The sequence below is a fragment of the Eptatretus burgeri genome, chromosome 13 (assembly GCF_056783735.1).
Source record: "Eptatretus burgeri isolate ZD-2024b chromosome 13, Ebu_testis_v1, whole genome shotgun sequence".
NCBI lineage: Eukaryota > Metazoa > Chordata > Myxini > Myxiniformes > Myxinidae > Eptatretus > Eptatretus burgeri.
Window position 1 is genome coordinate 57390112 of NC_140973.1, and position 24000 is coordinate 57414111.

Sequence of the window (24000 nt, forward strand, 5' to 3'; positions counted from 1 at the left end):
GATATCCTCATCCCCCCCCCCCGAGCATCAACAACCCCCTCCTGTTTTCCCCCCGCGCTGAGATAGTGTGAGAAGGGGGCCCCGTTCCCACCCCATTTCCAGGCAGTGCCAGCGAGGCCCGCGGAGTCGGGGCGCCACCGCCATTTTGCGGCTCATCACCAGACGGGTAGGCTCGACGCGGTCTCGGTCCCAGGCCCGTCTGCCCCCATCATCGTTGAGGGTGGTCCCTTTTTCTTTTGCTTTGAGTATATGTGTTGTCGGCGCCGTCTGTGAAGTAAAACTGTATAAGTGTTGCCGTGTGCTCGGTAGTCGGTGGTAGATCTGCATTGTGTTTCACTTTTACATTTGCTTTTTGTGCATTATTGTGGTGTTTCTTCTTTTACATTTGCTTTTGGTGTATAATTGTATATGTGTGCTATCCGTGTGCCATCGCAAAATAAATGTGCTTTAAGTTGAACTGTTTTTCCCGTTTCGCTTCGTCTTTTCCTCTATTGAATCTCCATCTTACTTCACGTAAAGGGTTGGTCGTGGGCTAAAACGCCCGATAATTATTAATCGAACCGTCGGGGTTGACAATAACACCGCTCGGTTATCCCGATAGTACGGAACGGGTCGCTTAAAGTGGCCCGTGTCCGAAGTCGACCTGCGGCGAGGTGCGATCGCCCGGTCTACCCTCCGTGTGGGTACTTAGGTAGGTCGAATTTGGCGAGCAACCCTATCCCACGCGGGGGGCCGATTGGCACGATCGTGGTGAGGCCAAAAGGCCCACCCGTGACTAGTTCCCGGCGTTAGTCCGAGAGGGTCACGACGGGATTGTCCGTCTGGTGGGCGACGTGCCGCGATTCGAGTTACGTGGCCGTCCGCACGCCGGCGGGCGCGAATCCGCAACACTGGTGTCAGGTCGTGCGATATAAACTCATCGCCCTCCTCGCGGCACTGGTATCGGAGAACGGGAAAACGGGCTCTCCTGTCTCCAGCTGAATTCATGGGAATCGGTCCAGGGGTGAGAGGAGCGACCCCCGATTCCCTCCAAATTACGAGCGAGCTAAATTAACCCTTTACGAGAAGCAAGATGGCATCTCAAGGCGAGCGGGTGCCGGGTGGATTAGGTATGTGTAATAGTAATGTAGAATCCATGGCTCAGGACGAGATCACCGTGCAAGAGAAACCCGTACCAGAAGGTTGGGAAAGGCATCGATGCCGTTCATCTGGTCGGTTTTTTTATTATAACCCCACCACTAAATGTAGTCAGTGGGAGTGTCCAGGGCAGGTGACAATGCGGCAGATTATGGAACTCGCGCAGAGCATAAATGACAAACTGGATTACAGGAATGCCGAAATGAAAGAAAGGAACAACGAAATGAAGAGAAATACGCAACAAATGGAAAATAAAAAAATGGATGGAAACGCACTCGAAGCGAAAAACCAAATGAAAGAAATGCGGGGTGAGATGCAGAGCATGGGCATAGGCCTGCAGGCAGGCATTATGGCAATGGCGAGGAGCGAAACGCGGACCACGGGCGAGAAAATGGCGCTGCCACGTGCTGGGACGAACGGGCTGGGGGGGGAGTGCAACGGCTGTCAGGCCCGCGGTCGGGGCGGGCGAGAAAATAATTCGGGAGACGTGTAAGACGAGACACGAGGTAAAGAAGGTATTAGAAAAATTAAAAGAAAGCCAGGAGGAGACAGAGGAGGGATTGAAGGTCGAAACGGTGGAGTGTGAGAAAAGACTTCAAGACATGACGAAGAGAGTTGATAAGCTGGGACTGGAGGGAAAAACGGAGACAGAGGAACTGGGAAGACGGGTAGAAAACCACAAGCGCAAGCCGGAAGAACAGTTAGAAGCCAAAGCAAAGTCTGAGTGTGCGGAGATGAGAAAGGAATTGGAAAAGAAAGTTTCTGAGTTACAGAAACACCAAAACAAAGAGAGGGAACTACAAAACGAACTGAGAGTGTTAAAAGAGGAAAGGAAGAGAACGGAAAATGAAACTTTAAGAAACCACACTGTACAGATCGAACAGCTGGAAGCGAAGGCCAGACTAAAGAATGAGGAACAAGAAAGAGTAATGAGGGAAGAACGAATGAGACAGGAGAAAGAAATCAGTCAGTTGAAAGAAATGACGAGATTGCAGAAGGAGGAACAAGAGAGACAGTGGAATAGAAAACTGAAAGAGTATGAATTTGAAACTGAACGACAAAAGGAAAAAAATAGGTTTGAATACGAGGAGAAAGTAAAGGAGCAAGGAATGAAGCAGGAAGGAGAAATCAGGAGATTGAAGGACACAACGAGATTGGAGAGGGAAGAACGAGAGGAACAATGGAATAGAAAACAAAAAGAACATGAATCTGAGGTTGACCAATTGAAAGAAAAGCTGAGGCTGGAGTACGAGGAGATAGACAAAGAACAGCGAATAAAACACAGGAAGGAAATGAGCCAATTGAAAGAAACAATGAGATTGGAAAACAAAGAGCAGGAGGAACAGTGGGAGAGAAAACAACAACTATATGAGTGTGAAATTGAACAACTAAAACGGAGAGCGAGATTGGAGTCAACGGAGATTGAGGAGCTCCGGAGGGAGAACGAACAGCTAATGGGGCTCAGAGAGAAAGAACGACTCAGATGGGAAGGAAAAAGGAACCAGGAAGAGACAGAAAAAAGGAACCAGGAGAGAAAATGTATAGAGACACGGGAGACAGAAAAAATAGAGGAGAGACTGCATGATAATGACGGGGTTTAGAGACGCACACACACACACAGAGGTAGTGGAGGACGATGAGGGTGAGCTCGCGGAGCGTGTAGGGACCCAGTGTGAGCAGCTGCATGGCCTCCTCCAGGAACGAGGGGAGGGAGTATGCCCCCTTGAGGCAAGTCACGACCAGGTGGGTTCGGTCGTGCTTTGCGAGGTCGAGGGGAGGAGTGCTGTGGACAGGTGCACGGAGAGCTTGGGGGGTATAGAGGCCCCGGAGACCCTTGTGGGGACACGAATCCCCAGTGTGGTTGTCCCTGTGTGTGTGGTGCAAGGTGTGAGTGCGTCCCCGTGTGTGGATGAAACCGCCAGTATGGATGAGACACCGCGGGCGAGTGCCCCCGCGTGTGTGAGTGGTGTGGTGGCGATTGTGCCGGAGTACGTGCTTCCCAGCACGCTGTGTGTAAAAGGGGCACCGCAAGTGGAAGAGGCCGTGTGTGAGTGAAACGGCCAGTATGAGTGAGGCACCGCGGGCGAGTGCCCCCACGTGTGTGAGTGGTATGGTTTGTGTGAGGGAAATGGCATGCGTGAGTGAGCGGCCGAGTGTGAGAGAGACAGCGTGTGCAAGGTCGCTGTGTGTAAGGGAGATGTCGGTCGGCATGTGTGAACATGCAGCCGCGTCTCCCGGTGTGAGTTTAATGGTGAGGTGTGTTAGCGTCGTAACACGCGGGAGCGCGTGTGTTGAATGGCGACGGAGACTGCGACAGAGGAAAGAAAGCTGAGTAGCGGCTGTAGTTGTTTCGGGGACCGTGCCGGGTTCGCCCAGCAGTGAGCACGAGGTCCGTGCTGTGCAACGCACGAGGCCCCCACGTGCTCGCTTGCGAGAGTGAACTCCCGGTCCGGAAACGCACGCGGTGGATTTGCCGATCCCGCGGACGGACAAAGTTTAGGCAGGATTATGGATTTGGACCGGACGGGTTCTCCACGCGATCGTGTGTGTTAAGCTCCAACGGGCAAAGCACATGTGTTCGCGTGGGGAACCCCTCGAGACGTGGGGCTTGTGTTTTTTTTTATGCGCACGGTGACGTCATGGCTGCACGCGGGGTTGGAATCCGGCAGGAGGGGTATCCCTGCCGGATGGTACCGTCCAAGGAGGGACGAGGTACACGTGCAGCTGCATGACGTCACGGGCAGGTGCAAAGTGCGCGAGCTGTGAGTTACCGCGCTGGTGCTGCGCAATTAAAAAAAAAAAAAAAGCAAGCCTCACTTTCGGGTGCACAGGATTCCCGGGCAAGGGGTGGAAGACCCCCTTACCAGGGCACAGGATGGAAATTAGTTAGGGGGAAGGGTTAGCTTAGTTAGACCGACTTCATGGGGCAGGGGTAAGTCCTCATGGAGTCCGTGGAATGGATTAGTTAGAGGGATTGTAGCCAGATGTAGGTTGGGTAAATAATTTTTGGGACATTTGAGAACAGTGACAGACTTGTGAATGTGTAGAGGGGACGTAGCTTAGCTACGTAGTGTTAAAAGGAACGTGCTGTAGTGTAAGGGACGACGTGGGAGCACGAGTTAGTTAGGGGATGTAGTTAGGAGGATGGCAGAGTTCAGCGGTGTGTGTGTTGAAGAGTTGGTGAGTTGTGAGGTGAGTACTTGTTGAGTGAGTGAGGCCAGCGGGTCTGTGTGAGTGGAGCGAATGGGGAATGCATGGTGCGATGAGTGATTGGGAGGAGGAGTGACTCCCGCCCAAGGGACCCCGGGGTCAGTGTAGAGTGAGTTAGGGGGTTAGTTAAATTGAAAAATGGAGGTCGTTTTGTTGTTGGTGTGAATGTAGGCTCGAAACCCATTTGGAGGGGTGCAGGAGCCCTGTTGACGGGCTGGGAGCATGGCTGCGGAAGGTGAGTATCGCTGAGTGGGTACCCCGGGCACCAGGCTAGTCGGCCGTGGTAGGCCAAGGGCCCATGGGGGGCCGGGATAGCGTAGTGGGCACGGGTGCGCCTGCTTGGTGCGGGGGCCCGGGGCGCCATTAGCCGCGTGGGCAGTGTTGTGGGCACGGGTGACCCTCGGAAAGGGGCCTGGGAAGCCAGCCTGCCACGTGTGCGTTTCAGGGGAGGTGCCATGGGGGGCACTCCCCGGTGTTTAGGGAGCTGGTAGGCTCGGAGGCAGTGTAGTACCCGGGGGTGCCAAAGCTGGAGATTCGGCAGAGGGTCGTGCCTGCCAAGGGGAGCCACGCGTCCCAGCCATGAGACCGTGTGAGGGCACGGAGAGAAAATTGGGGGGCGAGGCCCAAAATTGTGAGGACACCAACACAGGCGATGGGAATCTGGGTTGTTAGAACCAATAGTTTAAACGAGAGGCGCTTGTTGATAGCCCCGGGGTAGTTTAACAGTTAAATGGTTAGGGTAGATTAGGAGATGTACCCCTCCGCACCATCCATCCCCTCGCTGTCGTTGTGGGCCGCTGGACCCACTTTGGGTTAGATCGCTGAAGTCTGGGGAGGCCATTCTGAGGCTTCATTGGGCCTCGACACAGGACGCTAGCTCTCCCTTGTTCCCCTCCGGGAAGGGAACGTAGGGGTTGGGAGTAGGCTAGGTGACAGGATAGGTTAGCCGAACAAGGACAGTACAGGGGGTTAGGGGACGATTTATAGTGGGGAAGTAAAAAAAAAAAAAAGTTGGGGCTAAATTGGGGTTTGACAAATTAAGGGAGTGGGTATAGACAGTGACAGGCAAAGGCGATAGGTTGGGAGGGAGACCGTAGGGTAGGTCCGAGCCCGCCTTCCGAGTGGCCAGCACCACCGCACTCCCTCCACCAACCTCCACCGAACGGCAAAGGCTGGCCAGCTTCATCTGCTGGCTGCGTTGCTGCAAGGCAAAGGCCGGCCCACTTCATCGGCAGCTGTTGTTTTGCTGCAAGGCCTGTGCCGGCTGGATCGTCTGCAGCTGTTTTCTGCAAGGCCTGTGCCGGCCAGTTCATCTGCCGGCTGTGTTTGCCTGCAGCGGCCTTGTTCTGCAGGCTGTGTTTGCCTGATCACCTTTGCCATGCCATGCCCACTGCCCCTGTTCACCAGCCCCATTCAATTTTTGCTTTGCCCCCCCTGTTCATTGCCATGTGCGCCAGGATCAGAAAGCAACAGTTTGCAAGCTGCGAGAACTGCCCTGTTGGCAGCTACAACACGGGCCTGCAGTGGCGGCCCGTGCACCGTGTTTGCATCCATCCATTCATCCATCCATTCGTTGTGCTCATTGCGTGTGCCACTTGAGCTGGCACGGAGACTGCGTTTGTGCAGCCCATGCACCGTTGTGGTTCACTGCGTTCAGTTCAAAAGGGAAGGCCTTGGACTGCGTGTGAGCAGCCGGCCACGTTCCCTGTCACCTGCATTGTTTGAGCCAGAGACTGCATGCGAGCAGCCTGGCTCCCTGCTAACTGCTTTCTTTTTGCAGAGACCATTGATCCTGGGCCTTGGTTTAGTGTAAAATTTGTAAGTTAAGGTTAAGATGTACTGTAAATATGAGTGCGCCCCCGGCGTGTCTGTCTTAGCGCCGGCAATTTTATTTAAGTCATCCGTGTGAGTGGGTTTGTTTAGGTAGTTACTCAGCCCTCAGGTTATTTATTTTGGGGACACGAATACCATGAATGTCGCACTCAGGGATCCGTAGGTAAAATGTACTAGGGGAAAACTACACATGATGGCACACGAAAATTTGACGACTCGGGACGAGTCTGTAAAAAGGGGAGGGGGTAGTGTTGTGGTTGACGAAATTCGCAAACCACCATTCAGGTCCCTTCGGTGAGATATCTCTGTAAGTATATGTGTAGTTAGGCCCAAACCCGTTGTTTAGAGGGAATAAATGTCATTCATTCGGGCTGCGACCCTTCTAGATAGCCGTTTTTCTTTTACTATCTTTATTTTGGACCAGCTGCCATTACTACCACCACAACCACCACCAACCACGTCTCAACAGCCATCACACAACAGCCACCAACCGCAATGCCGCTTCACAACAACAGCCACGACCCTTGCCGTCACATCTCGCTCTCGCAACCATCGCATCACCGCCATTCCCGCGCCGCTTGTGGGCGCCGATCCTGGACTCGTGCAGGGCGCGCACCAAGCAGCGGGTGCAAAAACACCAGCCTTTCCGAAGAAATCGGATCAAAAACGATTCACGCCCACTTCTGTTCCGTCCTATCGGCGAGCGTGGGGCGATTTGGCCCCACCTCCAGGTGCGTCAGAGTATAATCGCTCTATGCAGATTCGTGGATCAAAAAGCATTCACGCCCACTTTTCCTCTGTCCAATGGGGAGCCAGTCAGAGGTAAAGGGTCGAAGGTGAAGGAGCGAAGCCCCGGGGGCTATAAAGGGCCGCGTTCGCTCGCCGAATAGTGGAGTTGGAAAGAGTCAGTCAAGGAGAGTGGAGAAGAGAAGAGTCGGAGAAAGCAGTTGGACGGAGCTGTGGAGAGTGGGAGAGTTGGAGAGGTGGCGGCGGCGAAGGCAGTCGAGAGGGCGCTCGTGTCAGAGTCGGGGAGCTGCGGAGAGGGGAGGCCGATAACGCGACCGAGGTCGCGGTGGAGACGCTCGTCGCGGGACCCGAGCCAGCGAGGTATCCTCATCCCCCCCCCCCCGAGCATCAACAACCCCCTCCTGTTTCCCCCCGCGCTGAGATAGTGTGAGAAGGGGGCCCCGTTCCCACCCCATTTCCAGGCAGTGCCAGCGAGGCTCGCGGAGTCGGGGCGCCACCGCCATTTTGTGGCTCATCACCAGACGGGTAGGCTCGACGCGGTCTCGGCCCCAGGCTCGTCTGCCCCCATCATCGTTGAGGGTGGTCCCTTTTTCTTTTGCTTTGAGTATATGTGTTGTCGGCGCCGTCTGTGAAGTAAAACTGTATAAGTGTTGCCGTGTGCTCGGTAGTCGGTGGTAGATCTGCATTGTGTTTCACTTTTACATTTGCTTTTTGTGCATTATTGTGGTGTTTCTTCTTTTACATTTGCTTTTGGTGTATAATTGTATATGTGTGCTATCCGTGTGCCATCGCAAAATAAATGTGCTTTATGTTGAACTGTTTTTCCCGTTTCGCTTCATCTTTTCCTCTATTGAATCTCCATCTTACTTCACGTAAAGGGTTGGTTGTGGGCTAAAACGCCCGATAATTAATCGAACCGTCGGGGTTGACGATAACACCGCTCGGTTATCCCGATAGTACGGAACGGGTCGCTTAAAGTGGCCCGTGTCCGAAGTCGACCTGCGGCGAGGTGCGATCGCCCGGTCTACCCTCCGTGTGGGTACTTAGGTAGGTCGAATTTGGCGAGCAACCCTATCCCACGCGGGGGGCCGATTGGCACGATCGTGGTGAGGCCGAAAGGCCCACCCGTGACTAGTTCCCGGCGTTAGTCCGAGAGGGTCACGACGGGATTGTCCGTCCGGTGGGCGATGTGCCGCGATTCGAGTTACGTGGCCGTCCGCACGCCGGCGGGCGCGAATCCGCAACAATATAGATATATATATATATATATATATATATATATATATATATATATATATATATATATATATATATATATATATATATATATATATGTGAAACTATGCACCAATAGGCAAGGTGGATTTGGCTGAAATCTGCTTGATGCTCCGCCCAGACTGGCCGCCTATAAAAAGACGAGTGGACCATTTTTTGAGTCAGTTGGTGACAGCTGGGCGACGGCTATTTTCAGCTCCAGTCAGTTCCAGTCAGACGGTTGGTGAGCGGGCGACAGTTGAGTTTGTGACAGTTGGTGACGGCATTGCAGCCTTGCAGCTCTGATCGCTGCTCACAGCCTCAAAGCGCTTCAGCTTCTCACAGTGCCTCACAGTACCTTACAGCTGTCCATTTGTTGTGGTTCTTGGTGGCTCCTGACGGTGGGTGATGCTTGGACCGTTAATGCTGGTTCTGCTCGAGACCTGGTCTTGGCGAACCTGATTCTTGGCATCCCTGGTTCCTGGGGGTGACGATGTGACGTCGATTGGTGTTGATGCCTGTTTATGAGTGGGTGCATGGCAAGGCTGGGTGCTGGCAGCGGACAAGGCATGCTCACACATTTCAGGACATTTCATTTGACGCACGATGACTTCTACTTGGTGAGCGAGAACAGATCTCTCTCCCCCCCCCTGAATGATCTGCTGGGTACCCTTGTCTTGTGTTTAATTGTTAAGTAAGGCATAGTAATAAGCATCTGCTCTTTGTCTCTTTTTCTATCAGTGCCTGATTAATTCTTTATTTGCTTGCGATTATTTTGTTTGATTTGAATTTACTTATGTTCACCACAAGGAAATAAGAAGTTGTTTTTGTTTTTTTTCCTTATTAGTTCTTTGTTGACATTCCAACCTGTCCGTGCTTGTCCTTTCCTTCCATTGATCCAACATTGTCCGAACCTAGATAGACTGGGAGGTAATTACCAAACTAATTAACCTGTCATAGTCGGCATGCACCAGCGGTTAAACGCTCGGCCACCCTAATTAAGATCTAATCAAAATAAGATTGGTGTTTTGCCGAGGGCATGCTCCCCGTTCAGGAAGCCATGTGACCTCTAGTTAAATGGAAAATTAGAAGGTGGACACTGGAACTCATGGTTAACTGATTGGCGTTCATGGTTCTAAAGCAACCCACTGTATCACAAAGTTAATTGTGAGCGGTGGCCCCAGGTCAGGTCCAGCTCTTCCGAGGAGAAACGGGGATTAACCCCCTCATAATACACTCGCTACCCATAGCCGTAACAATATATATCGAAACACGTGGAGTGTGATGAGCACTCCCCTGATCCACGTTGGACACAGTCCTACGCTATTAGACACAGGTGTAGGACTGTGTCCAATGGGGATTGGGGGAGTGCTCTCCCCCTCTCTCTCGCTTCCCCTATCTCTCCCCTTCTCGCACCTCCCTGCTTTTCCTTCTGCCCTCCCCCGCCCTGATATGCGGCAACACTGACTCACTGACACGGGAATCAGGAGGAGGTTAGACAGCATGGTGGACACAAGTTGTTAGTGTGGAAGAGCGGTTAGTTGCTTGTGTTTGGATGCATGAAAGGGCACACACAGACCAAACAATTGCTCAAGTGCTTTGAGACAGCTTTTGCAGAACGCTCTGGAAAACCTTCTCCCCCAAAGCAGATGATGTTGAAGTGGAAAAAATGGGCTTTTTAAACAGGAAGTGTGAATGAAAAGAAGCGCAGTGGAGACTGGTAACAAGAAGAAACACGTGTGCTTCACCGTTGGTGTCAGTTGACCGGTTTCCCAGAAATTCAACAAGAAAGAGACCCAGTGAACTTGGCATACCGTGGACCATGATGCAAACACATGAAAAAGTATCTTCAGTTGAAACCCGAGCATCCATCATTTGTGAATGAACAAAGTGATGCTGACATGGATTGTCACTGTGTATCATGCGATGTATTGTTTGACACCTTCCTGACTGCCCTGTCTCAAGGAAAAGTGTTGTTTTCAGATGAATATTAGGTTAGGTTAGGTATGGGAGCATGTGCCTCCGTCCCTCAAGGGGCATCCGTCTGGCCATCCCCCAGGCAGATGCCTAGCCCATCCCAATCTCCTTGAGATGCCGATCAATCTGCTGCAAGGCAAGTGGTTATGTCATTGGCTTTCTCAACTTACGAGGCTACCTTGCTGAAATAATCTGGTGAGCAGAATCAGGGATGAACATGCTATCTATCAAAGCTCATGAGTATGAAATGTGGTGTTCTTGTAGAAGGAAAATCCACATTTCACATGGGAATTGGAGCATCATCCTCCACACATGATAATATTGGCAAAAATGACCTCAAGGTATATATTTGGTCCATATTTTTTGATATACCGGTAAGTGGCGCAGCTTACGAAGAAATGTTGAGAAACTGGCTGGTACCACGACATGTTACTGCAGGAATAGCTGAAGGTGTCTCGTTTGAACAAGACGGTGCACCCGCGCATTTTGCTTTGCATGTTCGAGACTATTTCAATGAAACGTTCCCTCAACTATGGATTAGACGTGGATCACCAACATCACCAGCTCCTCTACCGTGGCCACAATGTAGTCCAGATGTAACGACTCCAGATAACCGGTAATGAGACCGGTATGTCCACAAACTGGTATAGGGCAATTGAAGAATTGTGCGCTGCAGTCGTGGCCTCTTTCGCACAGGTGACTCCACAGATACGCTGCAAAAGATGTCTAAGAGGACTCGGCAACAAATTCAGTGGTGCAACGAGAATGATGGAGCGCATACAGATACAATGACCGATTGATTTATTGTAAGTACTGCACAATAAAACCTGTATATTAAAAGAGTTCAAGAACGAATGCTTTACTGGGGAGGGAAAAAGTGACTTTCAGGTCACCCAAGCCACTAAATAACACATCCATCAATCCTTTTGCATTCTCTCCTCCTCCCTGATCTTACACAACAACTGCGAAAGACAATCCACTCTTCAAACTGCAAATCCTTTGTATCATCTTCACCAGTGATGAATACCAGTTGGCAAAAAAAACAATGCATAAATCAAATAGGACGATGTATTACCATAGTAATCCCAAAGTTATGGGTTTGTATCGAATTGCCACCATGCAAGTTTCAGTCGTATGAGCTTGCAATCATATGAAAAGTTTTTTTTAAAAAGTGATAGTCAATTTCGGCAATTACACTGCCTACTATCCCAAGGCATCAAGTTCACTCTCGATTTAAAAGTATTCCATGCTTTGGACTCTCTGCACTCAAAATAGTTACAACTTTGAGAAGCCAAGATTAGGCAAACAGAGGGGAGAAGAAGGCAATTATGAGCGTTTACCATGAAGACAGAATACGTAGAAGAGCAGAGAAGGGGAAAACAATAAAATGCAGGTATAAAGCTTGTATGATCAAATAGTTACATGGTCTTAAACATCACCAAGTATCGCCATGTTTGTACTCAGTTCCTCATTCAATATAAAAAAAAAATTTTAATTAGCTAGAATGGCACTCGGGAGAATGCATACCTCTGGCAGGCTAATCAGTTCACATTTTGTATCCCACCGATAGGTTGGATCTGAATCTGGACCTGAACCAAAATCTAATCGGCTTGTTCTTGTCACCAAACCAACTCATCCACCGAGTTTCCTCAAAACTCATGCACAACTTTTTGAAATATCATACATCGTTTTGGCTCCATCTCTCAATAGTGAAGAATCACTTAGAATATGGAAAAAAAATTCTATCCGGATCTGGATTCGGATCTTCACCAAAATCTAATCATTTCATCCTTGTCACACACTCAACCAGTCCACCAAGTTTCGTCTGACTCCGTCGACAACCCTTTGAGATATCCTGCTCACAGACAAACAGACAAGCAAACAGACAGTGGTGAAAACATAACCTCTGTCCACCTTTGGTGGCAGAGTTAAACAAATAGTGTATCCTATTGTGAGCAAGATTAAGCTATCGGCCAAACATTCAATCGAGCATCATATATACTGTACATATATATATACACATACATTCATACATACATATATACACATACATACACGTGCACATACATATACACACACACACACACATCTGAGGATTGGCAGGCAAGCTGGCTATTTGGATAACGCTTTAAGTGCTTCTTAAAAACAATTCCATATTATTCCCTGTGTGCCCATTTTCCATGTAGCTAAGCTCCACTTTACTCTGTTGGGCCTGAGCTGTCCCGAGTTGCTTTTCCATGAGAAACTGTTATTGCCCAAGGGCAGCGTGCACTCAGGAAGAAACGATATTAAAGCATGTAGGAGACACCATCGTGCTCAAAAGTCTGACCAAATAATTTAAACTTGTCTTGATTTGTCTACCGGTCTTGTCTAACGTTTGTCGAAGGACAAACAGCAAAGCAAATCGTTTGCATTTTGGATAAAATCCTCCATGCCAAAACAAATACTGTAGAGCACTCCAAAAACCATCGTTCCCTTCGATGCTAATAAATAAATAACAAAGTTGTAACGTTGTTTGAGTCCATATATGTTAGACAAAAATATTGCGAGTTCCAGAATTGGAATACAATCACCATGTTGAGTTACCACATGACCATATTCACACTGTGACAGTAAAATGGCCCAAGGTCCACGGAGCTCTCCCGGCATTCCCGAAGGATCTCGACACTAACCTCAATTATCTCAGTCTGGGCATGCTTGGTCCAGAAGGCTTGAGGTGGGGTGGTTGTGCTCACGGACACAAACATGTCGGGCCGACGATCGAAAGAGGGGGTGACCACCTCACTACATGCTAGGAATGACAGGTTGGAGTACAGAATGAAGGAGGAAAATGTTACAGATTTGCAAGACAAGGCAGAAAAGCGGGGCAAATATGTCTGGCTTGTTTCCATTGCAATCGTGCGATAATCACGTCAAATATCCAGATCAGGTATACTAGGAGAGCCCAACAAGGCGTTTATACACCGAACAAGAGCCAACTGCAAACTTCCGACAAAACAAACACAATGGATAGGACACCAATATGAAGGAGTGATCATTTCAAATTCATTTAAGAAAGCGAATGGCAGTGAAAGCATTATAATCAAATAATAAATCCAGCTCGGGGACATTTTGATTTGTCATTATTTTGGGAGTGGGCGACGAGGACCTGATAGTTACATGGCTTTTGCATTTAGGAAGCAGTGGGAATCATTTTGGGGGCAAAGGGAGTGTTTCGAGAAGTAACAGAAAAGGGGGAAGGCAAAGGTTATTCGATTTCAGGAAGGCAAACATCGAGGCCATGATGAAGGAGTTGGGTGCTTTAGATTAGGACAATTTAACAGGTGAATCAGCATCAGAGAAATTGGCAACCTTCAAGGAGCAAACGTGCAGTGTCGCGGGTAGGTATACAGGTGATATATTAATTTTTTTATGTAAAAGGATGGAGCAATGGTTTGCTAAAGGTATGTAAACAAGGTAGGGATCGTCACAACAAAGCATCATGTGAAACCATTCCTACATCTTTCTTTAAGTCATGCTTGTTGCTTGTCCATTTGCAATGATTTGCAATGACACCCACGTGTGGAGATAGCAGCCCCCCCAAAAAAGCAACTTTTGCTACCTCTACCCATAACCCTAAATCAATATAATTTGTAGTTTATATGTTACATGACACACATCGTGGTTACATTTACTACAGAACGTTGTGTTTGCAGAGTGCGCCTTGAGAATGCGAGAGCAATCAATTTCAGGAAACAAGATGAAATATTCACAAGCGACACACTCACCAGTACGGCTCCAAATATATATTCCACTCTTGATAAAATAATGATTGTAACATGTCGACTGCCAATGACGAGTATACTCGTAGTGCTGGGTATACCACAATCTGCCATTACGAGTCGTCTCGTTTAAAATAAATAAATAAATAAATAAATAAATAAATAAATAAAGATTACACTGTTCTGTTGTAAACAGAACATACTGCCGTGCCAGACGAGGGAACAGACGATCTGCTGGCAGTTTGGTGAACATAAATCGATGTAATAATCATGATCATCATTATCAATGCCTGGTGCTGGCTAAATGGTTAGGGTGGTGGGCTTGGGATCCTATGATCCTGAGTTCAAATCCCCCTTGGCTGTTGAATTAATACCAGGTGGGGTTGACTCTGCCTCTCATCCTCCTAAGGTTGGCAAAATGAGTGCCAGCTTGCTGGTATCCTGTGTCGGAGTGGCGACCCGTCCAGGATTGTACCCAATACACCAGGAGACTGCTTCGGCAGCACTGACGCTCTGCACAGAGTGCAGTCCCAATTGATGGATGGATGGATGGATGGATAATTTTCAGTCTCCATGAGAAATTTTGCCTCTTAATCTGCATTCATACATGCCATTATGAAGGGTAATGACAAGTCACGAAAAAGAAAAAAAAACTCTTGGTACTCAGCACACTATCTGACATGAGCAATGACGTCATACCAACATCGATGCAGTGCTAAAAAATAGTCCAACTGGATAACTTGTACCTGGCATATGGGATTGAAAATGTTGTCCCACTGCCTGCTATGAGTTTTCTCATAACGTGGGGGTTTTCCCAGCAATGGATAAGAACTAAACTTCAATTTGCTCAAAGAAGGGTAAAATGTTAAACTGACGTATATGTACATGCGTACTTGGCTTGCGAATGGGAGTGGCGTATACCATCAGAGTTGGCAGTCAACGTGCTAACGATCGATATACTGCATAGTTCTTGGAAGTATTCTGAAGGTGATTTGTGTTCGACAGTGTTCAAATATATAATTCAATTTCAATAAAGTCTTCAACAGCCTTAAAGTCAAATTAATTAATTAATTAATTCCGGTATTTACCGCTATTGACGCAGTGCTATTACACCACCACATCTAACGCGTAACATTAGTTATTCGTGCCTGTTGTTTGTATCCATTATGACGTCCTTAAAAACAGCAAGTTTCCTGTTTGGAACGATTTTCAATTTTGTTTGACTGCCAGACAGGCAGACGAGTAAAAATTGTCTCACTCCTGTCTGCACGTGTGTGATCGGGACAAATTCAGAGCCAAGATATGGTAAAACGAAAGACTTGTCTTCCTATTCATGTTCCGATTCGTGTTCAAAATGTAACATTTGATTTAAATAAGCTGTTCCTCGATCATAAACTAATAAGACAGACAGACGGACAGACGGACAGACATGAACCAATTGCTCAACCCCACGTTTTGTTTCGTGTGCGTGGGGAAATAAAGCACTGTGGACAAACTCACCGAGGCTGAACTCAAGTAAGGGTTCATCAGGATCCTTGCCGGTGGCTGTGAATGATATGCAGCAATCATCGATTAAACCCACAATCTCAAAGCACACCTATCTACTCCGCTCTCTCATCTTCATTCTCGTAAATGATTTGAGGAATTGGAAAATCCAAGGGAAGTGGAACATGGAGGGCTCCGAGCAATGTGGCAAGTAATTACTCCACGTTATTTTCCATAAATATATAGATGAAACCCCTAAACAAACGATGTCATGCCAAGGTGAGTGTGTTGCGTGTTCCCATCGGAAACTTTTCATTCTTACTATTCCTTGCGGTAAATTATTTAAGACAAATGTCTCTCTTTTATTCAGTCTCAGTTGGCAAGTCCATGTTGTGACCTAATCAAATACAAGCTTGTCCTACGCACGAGTTGAACCACACACATGGACTTTGAATGCTGGCCGAGGCTGATGTACGGTATTCTTTTGTTATCCCAATCTGAATGACGATGCTATGTTCTCAGTTTACTCTGATATTTACAAACAAAGAAATTACAAAAACTCCCCAATGGTCTTCAGATCAGTATTTTGATATTTGCATCGAAATGAATTACAAAAACTCCATCCACAAATAGGTACTGGATTTGCATGCATTGTGAGGGAGTCTCAATATGGGGATGCGACACAGCCTTGATGGACCAAACGTCATTTTTCTAGCATTCGACGTCCCTTCCATTTCCTCGTCATTTTTATTTTCATGACCTAAAAGCGAACACCGTCGATTATTATTCAATCCTTTTTTCAATTTGTCTGATCGCAAGAAAGACAAAGTGATGAAATGAATGCTCAAGGAAACCATCAACATTGCTTGATGTGGAATGCAAGAAGAGCAGCAATGTTTATCGTCACTATGACACTGATAACTGTGACAGCGAGACGCATGGATGTAATGACTCGCCGGTAAGCTGTAATCCATGCAGGTCTGATGCCAGGTCCACAGTGGCGGCTCTGACAAACTGTGCCCGTCCCAACACGGGCCGCGAGCGAGGCGGGCTCACACTATGGTTTTCCATTGTGGAAGCTTGGGCCGCCAAGCAGCCAATCACTCTGTCATCGAGGTTTGTCGTCATGTCTACATAAAACAGGACAGTGAAAAGGCAGCACAGACATCCCATAATGTGTGCAAATTGAATAAAGTTTAACCACAAACTATCTTCCTTCCTCTGTGCCGAGAGAAATATCAGCAGATATTTTTTTACAGTTAATATTGTGATGATAAATAGGTCTGACATTTCTGAATAAAGCAAAGAATTTCAATGGCAATATGTCATTCTGACACTGAATAAAGTGAAAATTACCAATGCACCGTTATTGGTGCATGTGACGTCATTGATGCTTCAACTGTGAAATTAAAAGAGAGAGAGAGAGAAAAAAAAAAAGTGTAGCGAGTCATGAAAACTTGGAGGATTGTCATAGGTTTGGTCTTAAAATATTATGTGAACATGATGACTCCACCTTATTATTTATTTTTGGGTTTTAGCCACCAATTTGATACTGTCGTTCACAAAATCTCACCGTCATGCCGGTCGCCCAGCTCTGCACCTGCACAGCGCTAGGGAGGGAGAGATAACGAGACAGATGACGAGACGGTGAGAAGACTGTGAAAAATATAAACCTCAAGGCTTATAGGAGAGCAAACATCCAAATTGCATTAGGTATACAAACCCCTGGTGCAAAAAAGCCATCAGGGAGTGGAAATATTTCTGCATTTACCTCCAATCGTGGCACGGTATAAAGATGACATCATTTGGCTCATGGCGCCACCTGGGTTACATGGCCAAAGCTTCAAGCAACATTGGCGGTTTATCAAATACCTGATTGTGCGACCATTTTTGTTTGGAAGAAATGGTGGTCACATGAAACAAAAGTAATTCTCAACATTCTTAATGCAAAAGGAATATCTTTGAATGAAGGGGATTTCGGCAAGAGTTTGTAAATTGTTCAGGGTGCCGGCGAGAACTCACCGACTCTTTGCAAAAGACACCGTGGGATCGTTAAAGTCCACCGACTAATGCCAGCAGACAGGACACCCGGCTTAACGTCCATCTGAGGGACGGTGTGCCTCTGATGCAACGCCCTGTTTGCGAAGCACTGGAAGTATGACAGTTTATCGTTAAGCTCGACTGGACAGCTTAAGGAGCAAGTATGGTACCTCGATCAGTAATTATCTCTTAAGTTTCCAGCTTTCATGAGCCTGAAAGAATTAAAAAAAAATTAATGTTCAAACCATCTGACACGGCCGAGTAATCCCCCCCCCAACAGCGGAAGGCCACGTGATGGATACACATTTGGAAGCACGAACACACCACACGTGCATTTTGATTCGTGGCTTTTCAAAGCCACCCTGTGATCCCCATGACAATGACAATGACGAACAAAAGCAAACTGGAAGGACATTTCTCAACGTCAATAAACCTGGTTGAATGCAACGCAATCCCAGTTGAAGCTTTCCGGGGAATAATCTCGAGCCTTTGTGTTTCAAAGCAAATCCACTCCAACGTGGAAATGGATATCCAAATCTCATTTAGTTGCGGTGTGAAACTCCCAGCTCTGCACCCATCCATCAAAACAAGGAATATCGGTACAGTGTCAAGTGGACCATACAGGATTTGTGTGGAAATAGTTATAATATAATCTTATTCTCATCCTCATCCACTACACCTACATTACCATCACGAGCTCCATCAGAGCTCTTGTCCTCTCGAGATATACTTAACTTTTGCATCATCCTCTCTGTGATACTCCAGGGAAAAAGGTGCAAATACACGAGGAGAAAACCGGGCAATTGCATCAAAAAATAAACCACAAACGAAAACCTTCCTTATGATTGTTCCTTCAGAGAGATAAACAAGAAGGAACCAGAAGGGCACTCTTCGATGTCACGACGTCGACCGATATTCCTACGCCCACGTTATTACATAATTATACCTACTTGTATCAAGTTTGATTTAAATCCCTTAAGCTGATCCCAAATATGACGTTTTTTTTAACCTGACATGCCCTCTGACCTTTGACCTCAACCCCAAAATCGAATCAGTTCATCTTTACATCATCATACATACTTACATCAAGTTTGGTCAAAATGCAATCACTGGTTCACAAGTTAGCAGCAGGGTAACAGAATTTTGACCGAACATGACCTCTGACCTTTTTGACTCCAAAATATAATCAGTTCATCTTTGCATCATTATACATACTTGTACCAAATTTGACTTAGATCCCTTCAGCTGTTCTTAAGTTATTGCAGTAACAAAAACCTATCACGGACGGACGGACACACACACACACACACACACACACACACACACACACACACACACACACACACACACACACACACACACACACACACACGGAAAACCTGGAAACATAATGCCCCCGGTGACTTCGCTGGCAGAGGTATGAAAAGACTGCAAACCAGAAGGATGGCAAAAAAAGTGGGAAAAACTCTGAAGGGAAAACTGCTGCTCCCCTCCTCCTGGTTTTCCAACCTGCTCCCCAAATCTTCCATCCCTTCACCACCACCCCTTTCAAATTGTTCTCTCTTGGCTTTTTCCCGACCACCTACTCCCCAACCATCCACATTTAAGGAACCCAGTTTTGAAGCAACTTCTCATCTCTCTCCTCTCCTACTTCCCACTACTACGATATCAGTCCTACTACCCACAACCCTACCACCATCCCCTCCCCTACCTTTATTGGCAATTCCAAACAAGTAAATCTCTCTCTTCCAAAAAATTTAAAAAGTATTTGTACAATTTCAACACTTCCTCAGCAGCTGGTGCTGATGACATCAGCACATTGATTCGTACTCAGAGCCGATACCAACACCCGATAGTCTCGTCTTCTCCACTCCTTCCTTCTCCAATGCCTGGTCTTCATTATGAAAAATTGAAAACATCATTCTGAGTCACAAGTAGGTTTTCAAGACAGATACTCTCAACCACAGATTAGTTAGCCTTTTTTTGCCATCAATAACAAATTAATTGAATCTATTTTTGTTGCAGAACTCAAAAAGGTTATCATCTCCGTCACCGAAGGTGAACGGGGGTTTTGTTTTCACCCCTGTCTGTTTGTTTGCTTATCTGTGAGCAGGATATCTCAAAGTTGTAGATTGATTCAGACGAAATTTGGTGGACAGGTTGGGTGTGTGACAAGGACGAACTGTTCGGATACTCAAATTATTCAAGTGCATCTCCATCATTCAGAGATAGGGCCAATAACAATATATAGCACGATATCTCAGAAAGTTATGGACAGATTATGACAACATTTGGAGGATGAATTGGGTAGGCGACAAGAACAAGCTGATCGGATTTTGGTTCAGGTCTGGATGCAGATCCGGCCTATCAGTGGGATACAAACTGCAAACTTTTCAACCTAGTGGAGGTATGCGCTCTACCGAGTGCCATTCTAGTTACAAACGCAAAGATGGCAGAAGTTTTAACATCTCCACCCCATCCCCTCTACGTTTGTTTGATGCATCTTTCCCATCTTACAAAGCTCCTTTCCCTTTTCTATCACACCCTTTACCTTTTGTTCCCCATCTCGCTCCCCTTTCTAATTTCTCTGAATGAAAACACGAACGCAAACCAAACACATGCACGCCTACAAAGATCAATCAATGCTGTAGCACAAAAGACTTTAAACAGAAAACATTATTCAGGTACTTCCGGTTGAGGCTTCGCGTGGAAGTTTCAAAGCTTCATGCGGCAGAACACGATGAGTGCTTATTTTTTGTTATTTTTTTGGTATTTTGTGTCAGTTGTTGTGCATATGATACAACATAAGATTGCAGTTGTGTTTGTAGCAGATTAGTAAGTAATTGCGTATTTATTTGGAAGAGTCAGGCTAAGGCCGACTTGTTTGTTCAATCCTAGTTGAGCGGTTAAGTCAGTTGGAAATAATGGGAGGGAAACGAGTTAACAGGATGAGAGTCAATCAGGAAAAAAAAGAGAAAAGAAGAAGATTATAAATGATGTGATCGATGCTTGATGCGGTCCGTATCAGGGATAGTGGAAACACGGTTCGTCAATGTTGTCGGAAGTGTGAGGAAATAGCTCACATAAGGACAGTTATTGCAAGGTTGAAAGCAAGGATAGATACTTTACAGCAGGTATCACAGGGTTAAGAATTAGTAGACAAAAGTTGGTTACCTTTGTGGTGCGAGTCTGCAGAGGAGATTGGCAGCGGCGAGGGTGCAGCGAGTGCAGGCAACGGTGAGGGTACAGCAATAGAGGTAGGTAGGAATGAGGCCAGTGAGATCGTTTTTGTTGGCAATTAGACAATTAAATATGGAGCTTCTTCATTCTGCAGGATCGTGGACATGGAGTTGTGTGCAATTTTGAAGGAGCAAGAGTTAGGGAGGGTGAAGGAAGGTTAAATGGCAGCATATCAGGTCACAGCAGGAAGATGTTGATCGTGGTACACCTAGGAGCAAATGATATTGAGAAAGCCTACTCGGAGGAGTTGAAAAATAGTACAGGACATTGGGTAAGTGACTGAAATCAAAAGGTAGTGAGGTGTTTTCTGGTATCATCCCAAGATTAACCTAGAAGGGCACTCTTCGACGTCATGACGTTGTCAGATATGCCTCTGCCCACATTATTACATCATTATACATACTTGTACCAAGTTTGACTTGGATCCCTTCATCCGCTCTTAAGTGATCGCGGTAACGCAAACCGATCACAGACTCTAACCTTTGACTTTTGACCTCTTGACGCTGCCACCTAATCAGTTAATCTTTGCATCATACTGTGTACTTATACCAAGTTTGGTCAAAATCCCATCACTGGTTCACAATTTAGCACAGTAACATAATTTTAACCGAACATGACCTGACCTTTGAACTTTGACCCCAAAATCAAATCGCATCTTCTTTGTGTCACAACATATATACGTATACTGCTACCGAGTTTAAACAAAATCTGCTCCACAGTGCTTTAGACATCACAATAACGAGATTTAGCACGGACGGACAACCCAAAAAAACATAATGCCTCCGGCGACTTCGTCAGCGGAGGCATAAAAAGTGGAATATAATTTATGAGCAGAATGATGGATGTCAACCGATGGCTGGAAGAATGGTGTTGGGAGGAATGTTTTGCATTTAGGAAGAAGTGGGAATAGTTTCGGGGGCAAAGCAAGTGATTCCAGAATGATGGCCAAATATGAAATACAAAGAGGGCTGCAATGTTTGTGGAGGGAATCGAGACAGGAAGTCAGACTTTTTTTTTTTAGGCTTGAGGAGGGTGGAGAAGCAATTAAAAAAAAAATAAAAAAAAAACATTCCATACCAATGCCAGAAATTTAAATAATAACATGGAAGAGCTTAAAGCCAAAGTAGATAGCGAGGAGTACGATATAGTTGCAGTGAGTGAGACGTGGTTTATGGAGGAGAGTAAGTGAAGGACAGGATTAGAAGGCCACAAGGTGTATCGGTGTGAGCGGAAGGAGAGAATAGGAGGAGGAGTATCAATCTGGGTAAAGGACAGCATTGCATCAAGAGAAAGGGGTGACATTATGGAAGGAATTAATGTTGAGGATTCTGTATGGGTAGAGATTAGAGATTGTAAAAACAGCAAGATACTGGTCGGATGGTTTTATAAGGCTCCGGATGTGAAGGAAGAGGAGGAAGGAGGAGTACATGAAGAATTCAGAAGGACATGTGGTAAGGGAAGAGTATGGATTATGGGGGATTTAAACTTGCCAGGAATAGATTGGGTCTAGGAACAGGGAAATGGTAGAGCAGATGAGGATTTCCGAGATTTTATCCAGGTTCCACACAAAATACCCCATAATGATAAAGTGAAAACCAGTTTTTAGAAATTTTTCCAAATTCATTTAAAATGAAAATCTGAAATGTCTTGTGTTAATAAGTATTCAACCCGTTCAGTCCAATACTTCATAGAAGCGCCTTTGGCAGCGATTACAGCTTCGAGTCTTCTTGGCTTTGTCTGTATCAGCTTTGCACATCTGGATTTGGGGATTTTCTCCCATTCTTCCTTGCACATTTACTCAAGGTCTGTAAAGTTGGATGGGGAGTGTCATGAACAGCAATCTTCAAGACTTTCCACAGACTCTCAATGAGATTCATGTCTGGGCTTTGGCTGGGCCACTCAAGGACATTCACGTTCTTGTTCTGAAGTCATTCCAGTGTTGCTTTGGCTGTATGTTTGTGGTCATTGTCCTGTTGGAATGTAAATCTTCACCACAGTCGTAGGTCTTTTGCACTCTGAAGCAGGTTCTCCTCAAGGATTTACCTGTATTTTGCTCCATTCATTATTCCCTCCATCCTTTCAAGTCTCGCAGTCCCTGCCATTGAAAAGCATCCCCATGGCATGATGCTGCCACCACCATGCTCATAGTAGGGATGGTGTTAGATGGGTGATGAGCTGTGCTCAATTTCTGCTAAACATAGCACTTTGCATTCAGGCCAAGGAGTTAAATTTTCGTCTCATCAAACCACAGAATCTTTTGCCTTGTGCTCTCAGAGTCTTTCCATGCCTTTTTGCCAATTCCAGGGATCCTGTCATTTGTCTTTTTCTCAGGAGTGGCTTCTGTCTTGCCAATCTCCTGTAAAGCCTAGATTTGTGAAGTGCTGCAGAGATTGTTGTCCTTCCGGCAGGTTCTCTAATCTCAGTCAAGGAACTCTGTAGTTCTGTCAGAGTGGTCATTGGTTTCTTGGTCACCTACCTGACCAAGGTCATTCTTGCCCAGTTGCTCAGTTTGGTCGAACGGCCAGCTCTAGGAAGAATCTGCGTAGTTCCATATTCTTTCCATTTCCTAAGGATGGAGCTCAATGTGCTCTTGGGAACTTTCAACACTCTAGAAATTGTTTTATACCCTTCCCAGATCTATGCCTCCTCACAATTCTATCCCAGAGTTCTACGGACAGTTCCTTCGACTTCCTGGTCGAGTTTCTACTCTGACATGCACTGTCAACTGTAGTACCTTATATAGAAAGGTGTGTTTCTTTCTAAACCATGTCAATCAATTGCAATGGCCACAGGTGGACTCAAATCAAGTTGTAGAGACATCTCATGGATGATCAAAGGAAATTGGATGCACATGAACTCAATTTGGAGTGCCATAGCAAAGGGGTTGAATACTTATTGACACAAAACATTTCAGCTTTTCATTTTCATTTTAAATGAATTTGTAGAAGTTTCTAAAAACATGTTTTCACTTTGTCATTGTGGGGTATTTTGTGTAGATCGGTAACAAAAAAAAATTCAATTTAATGCATTTTTAATTCAGGCTGTAACACAACAAAATGTGACAAAAGCCAAGGGGTGTGAACACTTTCTGAAGATATTGTATGTTCCAGTGAGGTGTAAAGGTGGAGGCAGAAAGAGACCAGGGTGGTTGAGTGGTGACATAAGGAATGCTATTAAGGAAAAGCAGAAGGCATTTATTAGGTACGAGCAAATACCACCCAGCGCTTCACTGATAGAAATACTAAGAGGGGGAGAAAAAACGGGGGAGGGGGGAGAAAGAAAGGGAGAGGGGAGAGTGAGGAGGTGGAGGGGGAAA

At 46.4% G+C, this 24000-nt stretch overlaps 1 protein-coding gene across 10 annotated transcripts in view; it reads right to left on the reverse strand.

Annotated features, from left to right (window-relative positions):
* INPP4A (inositol polyphosphate-4-phosphatase type I A) overlaps positions 1-24000 on the reverse strand; it is a 79952-nt gene that overhangs the window by 51397 nt on the left and 4555 nt on the right. For 4 of the 10 annotated variants that reach the window (XM_085852589.1, XM_085852582.1, XM_085852583.1 and 1 more), the window contains exons 2-6: positions 20619-20892; positions 16978-17014; positions 16361-16534; positions 15420-15464; positions 12831-12949 (exon numbers count right to left, since the gene is read on the reverse strand). The exons of 1 other annotated variant lie outside the window; for it this stretch is intronic. In XM_085852589.1, the coding sequence (XP_085708715.1) occupies positions 12831-12949; positions 15420-15464; positions 16361-16532 (336 nt within the window). In that variant the 5' untranslated portion in view covers positions 16533-16534; positions 16978-17014; positions 20619-20892. Of the gene's footprint in view, positions 1-12830; positions 12950-15419; positions 15465-16360; positions 16535-16760; positions 16804-16977; positions 17015-20618; positions 20893-24000 lie in introns of those variants that run through there. 5 more of the 10 variants (XM_085852586.1, XM_085852587.1, XM_085852585.1 and 2 more) reach the window with 4 other exon arrangements.